Source organism: Peromyscus californicus, unplaced genomic scaffold, assembly GCF_007827085.1.
Source record: "Peromyscus californicus insignis strain IS unplaced genomic scaffold, ASM782708v3 Scaffold_13__1_contigs__length_99412109, whole genome shotgun sequence".
Classification (NCBI taxonomy): Eukaryota; Metazoa; Chordata; class Mammalia; order Rodentia; family Cricetidae; genus Peromyscus; species Peromyscus californicus.
In genome coordinates this window covers 85,205,375-85,219,840 of record NW_026294424.1, presented here as the reverse complement: position 1 = coordinate 85,219,840, position 14,466 = coordinate 85,205,375, and the positions used below count along the sequence as shown (strand labels likewise).

The 14,466-nt window shown below is 47.6% G+C and overlaps 1 protein-coding gene across 1 annotated transcript in view; it reads right to left on the bottom strand.

Moving 5' to 3' along the window:
- Art3 (ADP-ribosyltransferase 3 (inactive)) overlaps positions 1-14,466 on the bottom strand; it is a 36,678-nt gene that overhangs the window by 8,294 nt on the left and 13,918 nt on the right. The window contains exons 5-7 of the mRNA XM_052735837.1: positions 3,499-3,531; positions 1,867-1,899; positions 1,111-1,140 (exon numbers count right to left, since the gene is read on the bottom strand). Coding sequence (XP_052591797.1) covers positions 1,111-1,140; positions 1,867-1,899; positions 3,499-3,531 — 96 coding nt within the window. The remainder of the gene's footprint in view (positions 1-1,110; positions 1,141-1,866; positions 1,900-3,498; positions 3,532-14,466) is intronic.

Here is a 14,466-nt window from a genome sequence, read left to right as displayed (position 1 = left end):
CCGTTAGAAAATTGGTTCCAAGGGCAGGGGGTATATCTCAGCAAGAGTGTGCTTACCTAGCTTGCAGGGGGCCCAGGGTTTGATTCCAGGCACCATGGAAAAGAAAGGAAATAGAAAAGTGTTCCAATAATTTCTTCAGTAACTTTAAACTTTCCTACCCTAGCACTTGAAGACACGAACAAGTTTAAAAAAGAGAAACTTGGAAGCTGGATATGGCTTGCTGGATAAAGTGCTTGCCGTACACCACAAGCCTGAGCACCACAGTTTGGGTCCCCAGAACCCACAGCTTAGCCGGGTGGGTGTCGTGGCCAGCCTATAACCCTTGCGTGTGGGAGGTGGAAATGGGAGCTCCGAAACATGCTGGCTAGCCAGATTAGCAGAATCGGAGGGCTTCCTGTTCACAGACCCTGCCTCAGTACACAGAGTGATCTAGGGAGACACCTGGTATCAACCTCTGGCCTCCACAGGCCTGTGCACACACACACGCACACGCACACTCACACAGAAAAACATTTATTTATTTCTATGTGTATATGTGTGTGCGTGAGTGGGTATATGTGTTCCACTTGTTCACAGGTACCTGTGGAGGCCGGAAGGCATCAGATCTGCTGAACTGGAATTACAGTTCTGTGAGCCACCTGCTGTGGATGCTAGGAACTGAACCTGGATCCTCTAAAAGAGCAGCAAGCCATCTCTCCAGCCCATAGTTTTTTCTTTTCTTTCTTCCTTCCTTTCCTCCTTCCTTCCCTTCCTTCCTTTCTAATTAAAAACCTTGGAGTAAGTTATACTTTGGAATGAACTCATCAAATGAACATGAGTACACATGTTACTCAGATGCACATTCAAACAATTATCATTTTAACTTAGGAAAAATAAATGCTATTTGTTTTGTCAACAACTCTGGGTCACAAGAGTTTGCAGAATAATCAGCCACACTGTCCTCTGCTTTCTGGGATGACTACAGGCATGGGTGCTGTATAGTTTTTTACAAAGAATTCACTCTGATGGATCAAACTAGTAAGCCAAGATGGGCTCTTGCTTCTCCCCACTTCTCCCCACCGGCTCATAGCTTGCAAATGTGAAGTCCCCGAGTTTACAAGAGTGTCTTACCAGAGTCTTCAAGCTTCTGACTTTCCAGATCTACGTCACAAACAAGCAAAATGCATCAGTTTTACCAAGGGAGCAGAAGAACTGTAAAGGACCTGGAGGCGCATCGCTGAGTACAAGTACCACCTAGAGTCTCCGTGCATGTGGGCAACGGGCGGGGCCCTTCTCTGGCGCCTCCACACAACTAGTGTCCTGGGAGTGTCAAGAGCTGGCCGAGGTCCTGGGCAAGGGTCAGAATTTTGTGAATGCAAAGGGCCAGTAGGGGGCACTGTAGGCACGTCCCCAGGGTGTGGGCCAGCCAGCAGCTTTGCCTCTGTGGGGACAGGTTGTAACACCTCAGAGCACACTTTCGTGTTTTCCTATGTGGTAATCCTAATTAGCTCAAGATGCTCGATGGACACATCAAACATCTGGCTTCTTGGGGGTGGCACATATGCTGAGAATTTTAATTTCCACTTGAAGGTGGGTGTCACTTGCCTATGCTAATTCCAACAGAGGAGTATAGGGCTATGCATGCCCCACAGACTGGCCTTGAGTGAGCTCCTCGGGTACCCCTGTCCTTACCCCCCAGAACATTGGCTGCTCAGAGGGCCACAGAGCGACCAACTGCAGGGAAGGAGGGCATTTCCCAGAATACACTGGTTCCCTTCCTCTTGGATCTGCCAGGGACCACCTTCACTCGGGTAGGAAGTGCATTTGCCCCACAGGAAAGAGCTATTAAACATGCTTGCTGGACTGTTTGTAAAAGTGCATACTCACCAGGGTTGTAGACATACACAGGTTCCATATATTCTGAAATACAAACATTTCCATCCATGTTACTGTGCCCAGATGCCATGCCAAGGCCAGTCTATTTTTAAATACTTACTAATCATGAGGATTTGAGCTGACCTACTTTCAAAAAATATACAAAGCATGGTTACAAAAACCATAAAATTTCAATTCAAAAATATGGAGATACGGATTTTTTTTTAACCCAAAAAACAACGCATAGAAAAGCTAGTCAGGAAGACAGCTAGAAATGGACGCTTGTTTCCAAACACTTCAGTGAGGAAGTCTTCCAGACGATTCCCTGACAGCATGAGCCAGTTGAAGCATTTTTGGCACTTTGACAGCATGCGACCCACACGACGATGCCGAGCCTCCGCATACGTAGAGTTCCCCGGGTGTACCTTCCCAACCCTCCCACCCTCTCTAGCAGACAGTACTTATTGTTACATCTCCCCATTTCCCCCAAGGAAGCGGAAGCGGGCCCATCACGGTTCCACCAGGCCTCTTTTCTCCTTTACGCCGCATTCCCTCCATTCCTCCATTCCTCTCCCCAATCTTATTTCCTGAGATACCAAAATGCAGGAACTGGAGTCTAGCTCTTTGCACGGGAGCCGGGTGGGAAATGGCTAAAGCCGTAAGTCCTATAAGGTGGGACGGAGTTAGAGTGGCATGCCCTGGGCTGCCCAGGACAAGAAGATCAGGATGGGGTGGAGACAGCTCCCCACAGGACATAGCAATGACAGTGTGACCGTAATCTGGCTATGCCACGCATCTTGAACTGCCCTGTTCTGGACTGACTCACTTTGCGACGTGCCCTGTGTGAGGTGGCTCCGTAGTTCCCCTCTACCCAGCACTATAAATTCTCAAGAAAACTACGTGTAAATGACCCAGACACAGCTGCTGGAGTCACCTAGTTACTGTGGGAAAAGGAGACAGAAAGACACTTGTCCTGGAAGGTCCTAGGCCATTATCCTTCCAGAGTTTCCTGTTGCCTGGTCTGCGTGGTGCTCTTCAGATAACCTCAAAATGCAGGACAAGGGCTTGGTGGTATTATTCTTTAATTAAAAGTGGGATCATGTTTAATGTTCAGAGAAATGATGTGTTAGTAAAAGGGCCACAGGCACTAGCCTAGGAAACGGAAAGTCTGTGTTCATGTCAAGGATACCCCAGCAGAAACGGGGAAGGCACACTGTGAGACGTAATGGCTGTCAGCCCTCTGTATGACTCACTCATCACTTGGCCTTCCTATCCCCTGCGCCTCCCCTTCTGGTGAAGTCTCTTTGTGTACCTGAGACGGCCCCCCAAACAACTGTGCTCCCCATCTTCTCAGGGTGCCGACCTTTTTGTATGACCTGGTTTTCTTTCTAATAACTCTTAATTCCTGAGTGTTGGTTTCGGGGTGGGCAGCGAATGGACTCAGAGCCACTAACAAAGCAAAATTTAGCCTTGAGAGATGAAGGCGGCGGCAGTATGACAGTACAGTGGTGTAGGGCAGGGGTGGGGGGAGGGGGGAGGGAGGGAGCGGCAATAGTGGCCTTTGACCCATACTCGTGAGAAAGAAAAAAAAAAACAACCTAATAAAATTCTCATGACAGAGATGATCATTTAAACATGTCTTACCTGGGTTTGCAATGCAATTTTCAGTTTTTAGACCTGAAACACAAAGATAAAATTTTAGACATAACCTACCCTCGTAAGTTTCAAATGGTCTATGGCTACTGGCAATCTAGTCTGTAAAGTCCTAGTTTATCAGACCCATGCTTTAGTGGGATGCAAAATTCCAAGAACATAGTTTTTGTATTCACAGAACCGCCATGAATCAATGGTATGAATTTTGACAAAATGCATACCTTCTGAGGTGTTCAATTTTACTCAGAAATTACATATAAAGACTGTGGCAGGCCCTTACAAGGCTAACACTTGACTTTCTAGGCTATATCTATGGCTAGTTACAAAAGGTAGAGAGGAATGTACTTGTCTAACTCAATTCTCTGCAGATAACAAGCATTACTCAGTCTTCCACCGGACAATTCCTACCCTTTGGAGAAAAGGGATCGCAATCATATTCTCAAGATATTTTAACATATGAGCAAAGATTCTCATATTCACATCAAAAGATAGTTGGTATCTTCCCAAACAACTTCTGTATGTGAAAAAAAAAAATCTACAATCCCGGGAGAACAGGAGCATGGCATTTGACAGTCAATGCTTCTTCTAATGGCTCTAGACACTTGGGCTGGTAATGCCACAGGAAGTTCTCACCAATGTTCCCATGCTCCCCCTCACCTCGAGACAAGACAGCACAGGGCTCTGCCGGTCTGCCTAAGAGCTGTAGGTCGGTGAGAAAATAGGGAGATTTCAGTGTGGGACATGGAGGGCTGTCCAGATGCCCCATGGACATGTGTCTGTGTGAGCCGTGGAGGTCTGCCCAGGTGCCCATGGAGGTCTGAATGCCTTGGTCTCTCTGTATCTGATTCACTGACTTAATGTTGAAGTCTAGTTCCCCAAGGATAAGCCCGGAGAGACCTGCTCCACAATGACAGATGTACAGTCTCCTCTCAAATTCCATCTCATAGTGTAGAATTTGAACCAGACATCCAGGTAACTTGGTCTATTTCCACTTGTCCAGGAAATAACAGGTCTGTTAGAATCTGGCTGATGCCTATGACGGTGCTGTCAACTCCACTGAACCCAGAACAACCTGGGAGGTGGGCCTCTGGGCTTTTCTGTAGTGGGTTATCTTAACTCTGTCAGTTGAGATGGGAAGACCCATCCACTGTGGGTGGTACCATTCCCTGGCTAGCGTCTCAAACTGTATAAACGGGGAAAAGGAACCAAAGGATGTCACGTGACCAGCTGCTTCAAGCCCCTCTGCCCTCACTTCCCCTGTGACTGCAGCCCGGAACTGTGAGCTGAAATACCCCTTCCCACTTACTCTGCTTCTGTCAGAGTATTTTGTCACCATGGGTAAGAATCTCAGCAACACTGCAATGCAAAGCTCACTCACTTGTCTAAAACCAACTAAGATAAAGCTGAAAACAGTTCCAGAGACTACCGCACCATCCGGACTTAAGCAGGAGGTGGTGGGCCATGCCTCCCCTAGGGGTTAACTAAGAATTAGGAAAATGGAGATGGTACAATTCTAGACTTTCTAGTCACTGCAGGGGAAGCCGAGTAGGGAAAGAGGAAAAGGCTGAAGATATGGAAATGGAAAGGGAGCGAGATTCTCATTGTCGCCTACATGGACTCACCTTACATCTTCTGTTTACTGAGTCAAAGGCTTCAACACTGCTGACTAGATCATATGCTACACAGAAACTACACGAACCTACCATGAACAAGACTATTAAGACAGCTGGTTGGCTAGACACATGGCTCACAGGGTAAAGATACTTGACACAGAGGCCTGAGGTCAATCTCCGGAACCCATGTAAAGACAGAAGGAGAAAGGCCACTCTGGAGGTAGTCTTCTGGCCTTCTTGGCACAGCTGTGACATGCATGTCCCCCCAGTCATGCACAGACATACAGTAATAATTTTAAAAGATGCCTAGTTGCTGTAGGATGCCTTTCTGTATGTTGTGAATATGTGTTGATCTCGTTGGTTGATAAATAAAGCTGATCCGGCCAATAGCCAGACAGAATACAGCTAGGTGGGAAAGCCAAACTGAAGAGAGGGGGGAAAGTCGAGGCAGACGCCAGTCAGCCGCCCAAGGAGCAACATGCCAGCAGACCGGTAACGCCACGACCACGTGGCAATACATAGATTAATAGAAATGGGTCAATTTAAGTTGTAAGAGCTAGCTAGTAATAAGCCTGAGCCATTGGCCAAACATTTATAGTTAATATAAGCCTCTGAGTGGTTATTCAGGAATAGGCAGGCAAGAGAGATTTGTCAGTTTATACCTAGTGATCATGCTCATGATAAAAACACATCTTTGTATGACCTCTGCATTATCTTTTCAAATAATTACTCAAATGTTAGGCATATCTAATTTGCCTGATACCACTTAAAATAAATAAAACTACCAGGTACTCCTTCCAGCCTAGGGATTCCTGTGAATAAAGTTAAGACGTGAAGGGGCACTACAAACTGAGGATCCCTGGGCTAGCAGACATGGCACCATCCTTACCTCCCAGTTCGCCCAACAACTAGCTCAGTGGGATCCCCGCTACAAAGCTTGGTATCTGAAAAGAATAACACGGTCCGATGATAAAACAGCCAGTCTTCAGAGTGAGTAAAAACAATCCTGCAGCCATGTGTTGCAATGGTACTAATTGTTCTTTGCCTTAGAGTGTGCCGGGCTGGACTACAAATGGTGGTCCTGGAGGAGACTATACCATCACAGCGGCATACAGTGTCATCTGGCACCCGGATGCCCTCACTGGACGATCAGTCTCCTGAGACACTCAGAACTGCGTTCCCGAAGAGAAATCCACATTTAGTGTTTCTCCGTGGACACATGCAGCAGACACACTTGTGCGCCCGGTGGGTATGCATGACCGCATCTGAAGAAGTCCCTTGGAGACTGACGAGGCACGTGAAGTGAGTGCCACTGTCTACTACAGCTGGTGGATCTAGAAGCAGATCTCAGGGAGGAGGTCATTTGTAAAGGACCGGGCTGCCAAATGGAAATTCCGACTACTGTCACCCACCCGGCTGCATCTGGGGACACACACATGCAGCCCCGGCATGAAGGAGGATGCCTCCTCCCTCCTTACATGATGAGACCCCATCTCAAAACAAAACACACACAACAAAAAACACTACAAGAAAACCCCAACTGTACCAGCCTCCCAAGGAATCTCTCTCTTTGGAGTTGAAGGCTGTCCTCAGCTGTTTGTAACCTGAATTCATCCAAGCTAACTTCTGCCTTGGCTGAGTCCCCAGGCTCCTGGGCGTCAGGAGTTGGAGGGTAACTGGAGGAAGAACATGCTGCTGTGGGCATACTTGCTTTGGGCCATTGGCGTGAGTACACTGGCCATTCAGATAATGCCTGCTTTTAATTCAGTGAATGAAAACGCATTTCACATGGCCTCAGACAGTCACAGTAACCAGGCCAGAAACACCTGTTCATAAACATGACATCTGACAGTTCTATGGTAAATACTCTTACAGTTTGAATGTAATCAGCAACCATAAGCTCATAGGGAATGGCACTATTAGAAGGTATGGCCTTGTTGAAGTAGGTGTAGCCTTGTTAGAGGAAGTGTGTTGCTGTGGGATGGTCTGTTTGTCAAATGTGTTGCTGATTGGTCAATAAATAAATCACTGATTGGCCAGTGGCCAGGCAGGAAGTATAGGCGGGACAAGGAGGAGAATGAAGCTGGGAAGTGGAAGGCTGAGTCAGAGAGACACTGCCAGCCGCCACGATGACAAGCAGCATGTGAAGATGCCGGTAAGCCATGAGCCATGTGGCAAGGTATAGATTAATGGAAATGGATTAATTTAAGCTGTAAGAACAGTTAGCAAGAAGCCTGCCACGGCCATACAGTTTGTAACCAATATAAGTCTCTGTGTTTACTTGGTCGGGTCTGAGAGGCTGTGGGACTGGCAGGTGATAGAGATTTGTCCTGACTGTGGGCCAGGCAGGAAAACTCTAGCTACAGTGTGTCACTGTGGAGGTGGGCTCTGAGGCCTTCTATGCCCAGTGTCTCAGTTCACTTCCTGTTGCATGTGGATCAAAGATGCTAGAATTCTCAGCTCCTGCTCCAGCACCATGTCTGCCTGCAGGTGCCATGTCCCATCGTGATGATAATGGGCTAAACCTCTGAACTGTAAGCCACCAATTAAATGTTTTCCTTTATAAGAGTTGCCATGGTCATGGTGACTCCTCACAGCAATAGAAACCCTGACTAAGACAGTTCTTTTCTCCCAGATAGATAGAACTCATTGTTATGGGTAAAGGACACAGTGGATCATCCCCAAAGGAGGTGTCGATATAATGGGCTGGATTATGGCAGTCAGCTTTGACATAGCTCCTGAAGCTCCTCCTTGTTCACACTCTTGTGTGACTCCCTTGGAGTGTGTGCTGAATAGTGGGTGCTCCCTTCAACCATGAGGTCACTAACTTACTGCTCTCTACAGACTGATTGCGTGGTTGTGAGCCTGAGAGGCCCATGTGGCTAGGAACCAAGGGAGGCCTGCAGCCAGCTGCTGACGAGAACCGTACCTTCGTTGAATAACTCAGGAAAGACCATGTCCTACCCATAGCCATGCGAATGAACCAAGAGACAGATCTCTTCCAGTCAAACCTGACTGAAGAGCTAAGAGAAGCTTACTCAAAGGACCCGGCAAGCTGCACCTGGACAGCCTACCCACAGCAACTGCAAGGTAAACTGTGGTTCTCACCCTGTGGGTCGTGAGCCCTTTGGGGATCGCCTAAGATCATCAGAAAACACAGATATTTACATTATGATTCATAATAGTAGCAAAATTACAGTTATGAAGTAGCAACAAAATAATTTTATGGTTGGATCCAGCCAGTCCTCAGCTATTCACTGAAACACCGAATTACCTACTGCTATGAAGTTATATTTTATATACAAGATCGAAGTCTATATGCAGTTAACTATAAGTAATGGAAATTATCCAGAACATTCTGGGCAGCCTTTAATCAGTAGAAAGGCTAAGAGGGGAGCTGGGACTTCCTGAAAGGAATTCTGCCTGTGAAGGACATCTCAAGGTCATGTTCTGAACTCCTGCTACAGCGCTTCACAGCCCAAGCTGTGGACTCCAGACCTGCCTGGCCAGACCCCTAACAGGGCAACCGACTCCTTGCAGGAATCATTCAAATATGCATTTCCTTCTGGCTCTCAGCCCTGATGCTTCACCTTGATGGAGACAGCAGTGAATCAAAACCTGGTGGATGAGGATCTGGTGCACAGGGTTCTTTTCTTCTAAATGGTTCTGGGTGTCAAGTCACAATGGTGAGTTATGGGTCACTTCCCACCTGTCCTCACTACATGAACGGCTGCCCAATCCCAGATCGTTTCAAACAGAAACTTCCAGACTCCCAGGAAATGCTAACAGGAATCAGTTAGAAACAATGAAACACGAGCATTTAATAACCACTCTGGTCTGGGCGGAACTGTGTGTGTGTTTTCTCAGCACAGAGGGAACATGAACCTTAGCCATGCCCGGCGGCGAACCCTTTGCCTATATCCCCAGCCTCGGGGTGGATGAGTAAGAAATAAGTCTGAACAGTCCAACAAACTCCTCTTCCTCTTTTAATCGCTTAGCAGGGATCTGGCTCAGCACGCCTCAGTGAGTTCAAAAATGGGCTTATGGCGGCAGCGACCAGGGTCCAGGAGCTCCTCTTTCCTAACAAGGCCCATTTCAACTAGGGAACACTTGTTATGTCCTGATCCCCTGACTCTGTAAGTATGCAAAGCATTATACAGACTCCGTGTCATCCCGTGTCCGTGTGTCCGTCCCGTCGTCCCCCCGTCCCCATCCCCGTCCCCGTCCCCGTCCCCGTCCCCCCCCCCCCCCCCCGCCAACAGAAACATGGCTGAAACCCAGGCCATCTACGTACTGGTTAAGGCGATTGGTTCGGTTGGGGGATGGCGCATGCCGTTTCTCTGCTTGTGAATCCTCTGTAGACCTGTTGCGTTTGCACTGCAGGGCCACGAGGAATCCTGCGGCTGGGGCTTTCTCTTAGAACTTCATAACTGACCCACACACAGCCCTCCAAATCCAGTCACAGTTATCCGATGGCGTCATTTTGGATGACTACACAGCTGACATCCCATCGTTACCAAAAATTCCAGAAAAAAATCTACACTGGTTGACGTGCTGTAGGCTCTCTTCAGGAAGGAGGAGGAGTTTATTCCTTCCTTGGATTGACAGCAAGACTAAGCAGGAATTGGTCTCTCTGTTTCCTAACAACTGGAACTGGGTTTTTGGTTTGTTTGTTTGTTTGGCTAGCCAGTTTTTGTAAGATCCATACTCTACTTTTACGTTAGAAATCACGGGTAAGTTCTCAACAGTAACAAGGGACTATGCTAGCATGCTGAGTTTAGTAAATTTAAATACCTTCTAGAAACATTGCCCTTTCCCATCCAGAATGACTACAGTTGTGTGTTTGTTTGTCTGCACACCGCCGCCCCCCACCCCCAGTGTTGGAGGATGGTGGTACCCAAGGGCCTCTGGCTTGCTAGCAAGTGTGCGACCACTGAGCCACACCTAAGTCAGCCTTAGAAGTTTTTGACCGTGCATTCCCATTGGTTCTCTCTAGGTGGCAGCAGAGAACTCCAGTTTGTGGTCAAATCCTGCGCTCAGCCTTGCTTTCAATCACGCAAAAGCAGTAGCTGACTTGGTCAGAGCTCTGCAAACATGGTCCTTGTGAGCCCCCACAAATGTCTCCTTTAGCTGGGGTGAACATTAACCTGTGAAATGGCCTACCCTCAGCCTCATGCTCCTCCTATACAGACAGGCTCCTAATGCGCCATGAGAGGTTCCAGCCCCTGGCTCCCTCAGAATCAGTCCACTAGCTCACTTCTCCTTATATATTTAGTTGTATCACAACTCAACTCACAGACATGGAATCTGTGGGTTTCACTGCCCTCCACAGCCCATTAGCTAGGTACTAGTGCTAAATATGGTTGGTATCCAGACCTTTTATATAACCAAGGCCTCCTTAAATGGCATTTGCCTGAATGCATCAGGGGCACCAAAATAGGTATGATTTCTACAGTCCAGCTGAGACTAGGTTTCTCACTGTGATGTTCTTGAGAAGTTAAACACACTCGGTGGGGGGAGGAAGGGAGACCGTGGTTTATAGTTTGCTTATCTCCACGTTCCCTCTTTCTCCACAGTTTAACCGTCTATGGGCTCAGTCACCAGTGGTCAACTGATGTCTGCAAATATTCCTCAAGTACACACTTGTAATTATTCTATTATTATTAAACTCTTACTGTACCTAATTTATAAATTAAACTTTCTCGTAAGTATGTGTGTATAGAAAGATACCCAGTACATGCAGGGTTTGATATTATCCATGGTTTCAGACAACTACTGGGAGTCTTGGAACACATCACCCCCATGCATAAGGGAGAAATAACAACTCAACTGTGGCCAATTTTAAGCCACTGTGATGTAGGAGGAACAGGAAAAAGATGCAACTCTGGTCTAAGCTGGCTTGGCCTGTCCTGGTTGGGGTCATGGCCAATAGATAGGGGGTGACGGGGATGGATGCTTTTTTAACATAATCTGTTCATTTGTGTTGACATCACCTCAAGAAGAATGCTCGGAATCAGATGTGACTCCAGTGCCGGTCAGGAGTGTGGCAGACAGGTGCCTAGGGTGATTAAGGAGTCGTTCACTCTCAACATCAAGGAAGTGCAGGAGGTCAAATCGTAAGGCCCTGCGAACACTTCCTGAAAGAAAGTCTGTAACCTTGGCACAGCAAGGACTGCCTGGCTTCAGTCAGCAAGAATGTCAGCATCCCGACTGTCCGACCCACCCATTTACCTCTGTACACTGGGCACACTGAGTCAAGGTCGGAAGTTTCCCCTAGGTCTGAGGCCAACTGTAGCAGTCACTGCTGGACCCAGCAGTAGTGGGTTTGGGTTCAGTCAGCAATCATGCAGACCCAAAGGCCAGCTCCTCTCTAACTGTGTTTTGTAGGAGAATGCAAGACCGTGCACACAACAGGAGCAGTCAATGTCTTCTAAGGGAAGTCCTCTAAGTGGTCTTTAGCCCCACCCTCCTTAATTAGGAGAACACAAGAGAAGACACAGTAACTCCTGAACAGACAGACCACTGTCGGGCAGATCGGTACCAGAGTCCCCTGCTGCCTCCAGCCCCTACATGGGGAGAACTTGGACATGTCGCACCACTTTGAGGAAGTTTGAAACCATGGCGTTCTGCCCCAGGAACTTAGGTCCCGTCCTAATCCTGCGCTGCTGCACATGTACTTCACCATCTAGGGCTTTGTTTACCACAGGCAGCGTCGGGTGCAGCTCCGGCAGCTGCCCTTAGCCCATTACAAAGAAACGCTGCAGTCATTTCCATAGGAGGAGGGAGAATGGGTTTTTATTAACCCTGTATTCACATAGAGCAAGGCACAAAACCTTAGCATTTCAGAACCCTGCAAATAAAGACTACGTCCTAAGACTTGCAAAATGAAGCCATCAGCTCGCAGGCTGGGATACATGTAGCTGAGTGCTAAAGGACTTGCCCAGCATGTTCTGGTCTCTAGGATTCATCCCCAGCAGCAGAAAACCAAAATGAAACAAAAACAATAACAGCAAAAACCCAAACATCACAAAACCCACACCAGGATTCATCCAAAGTTGGAATCATCAGAGTGGTTTCTGCACAGCCATGGCAAGGGCCCCACAGCCTCAGCCGGAAGGGATGGCAAAGCCTTCCCCGAGGACCCAGTGTGAGCGTTAACAGTGTGCAGAAAAGGGTCCCCACAGCTTCCTCCCCTCCTATGTTTACTTCCCACAGAGACCACTCCAGCTGAGCTTAGCTATGCCTGCCCCCTTGATCCAGCTGTACACCACAAACCCCAGCTCCTTGTTTACCAGCATTTAATAACCCTGCCTCCTGGTTCAGCTGCATGCAGTACCCCCACCCCTCTGTTCAATCTATATACTAAACATGCAGAGTGTCTGGGGTGCTGAGGTTTCTCCATTGAGAGCCAGACCACTCCATTCTAGCTATTTATCTGGGTCTGTCTGTCTGCCTGTCTGTCTGCCTGTCTACCTGTCTTGTCTCATTCCCTCACCACCTCCCAGTCAGGTTCAGGTTCCAAGGGCCATGCAAGGAAGGACGAGGCAGGCTAGAAAAACTGTAACTTGAGCTTAAAGGCAGATCTTTCACACCTGCGGTCCTAGAAAATTTGCCGCAAGGTACCATTTCTCAGAAAACTGGTCAGCACTTGGCCTCACCCCAAACAAAGGAGTAACTCGGGGAAGATGTGCCAATCCAGAACAGGGCTGTGGGGAGAATCTCAGCCTCGGGCTGGTGGTGTGGAGACACTGCGGGACCTTCAGTGAGCCTAGGAGCACAGCCCAGAGCAGTATCCGGGAGGGTATATCCAGGGGTGGGAAGACGAATGTACGGAGAGATTGCTGTTTCTGTCAAAGGATCTGGGGTGAATTATTAATACGACATTTAAAAATGAAGTCATAAAATCACCCCAGCAAAGGAAGTACTACATGGGGTAAAAAACCAAAACCAACAACAGAAACACATCGCAACTGGACCACGAGCACACGTGAGGGAAGGTGAGTCACCAGACTATGAGGGAAGGAGACAGTAGTCATCGGACACCGTGGTTACTGGCCTAACAACTCTGTCTCTCTTTTTTTTTTTTTTTGAGACATGATCTCTTTAAGTATCCCAGGCTAGACCAAAACTCAAGATCCTCATCCTTTTCCTGCATGCTGGGATCACAAATATGCAGCAGCATCCCAGGCCACTTTGATTCCCTTTCTTCCTGAGCGACAGAGCCTGCAAAAATGATTTCCTCCTTTCTAGGCCTTTCCTGCAGCTATAAGTGACCAAGAAACAGTTCTACTAAGTGGTTAGGCTAGCTTTCACTTTCCTGAGAAACAGGTAGATCCGGTGGGTCGGTCCCCCTTCTGTTTCTGTCTGGGATGTAAACTGATGCCTGGATGCAGACCACAAGGCAAATCTGAATTCCCAAACCAGTGGGACAGAAAGGCAGCCTGAGTTACTAATGCCATGGAGGAGCCGTGGTACCCAACAGCCTGGTTGTAGCAATGAGAGGTTTTCTGCTAAAGCTGACAGAAAGATGAATCTTTAGACTCCTTGGGATCCGACCCAGGGTCTTGTGTATGCAAGGTCGGCACTCTGTCACTGACCTACTGTTGTCTGAGACAGGGTCTCACTAAGTAGCTCAGGCTGGCCTTGAATTCAATCTGTACTCCAGGTACTAGGATCCTTCTGCCTTAGCCTCCTTTCTGAGTGCCTGGGGTTACAAGCCTGCATCACTGGCCCAACAACAACAAAGAAATCCTAAATGATACACGGTGCAAGAAAACTGAATTCCGGAAATACTTAGACCACGTCTAAAAAAATTTAAATCCTGAAACAATAAAAGCATGCTATTCACTTACAAACATGATGGTGTATACCCGGAAAAAAAAAAAAAACAAAAAACAAAAAACCAGCTAAAATGATTTAGAGTGGATGCCAGTGAGGCTTGGAAATGGGATGGGACTCTTCTTACTGAATGACTTGTAATGGGATTTCTCAACACCAGTACTCCTGACATTTTAGATCAGATAATTCTTTGTTTTGACAGGGTCCTAAGAACTGTTTAGCCAGTCCTGGCCAATAGCAACCCCACCTCTTCCTGAGTTGTGACAACCAAAAGGATTTCTGACCATTGCCAAACCCTGCAGGGCAAATGGCTTCTATTTCACAGTACTGCTTTTGTTCTTAGCTTTAGTAACTAGGTACTGTGTTTGACAACACCTGAGTTGTGGATAAAGAAAAGGTGTGAGACTGAAAACTGCTGGTGTTATCTCTCTTTGCAAACACACATCATTCCCCTGGGCCTGAACCCTACTCCTCTTCTCCCAGACACCCCTCAGGGCCTGCACCCCCT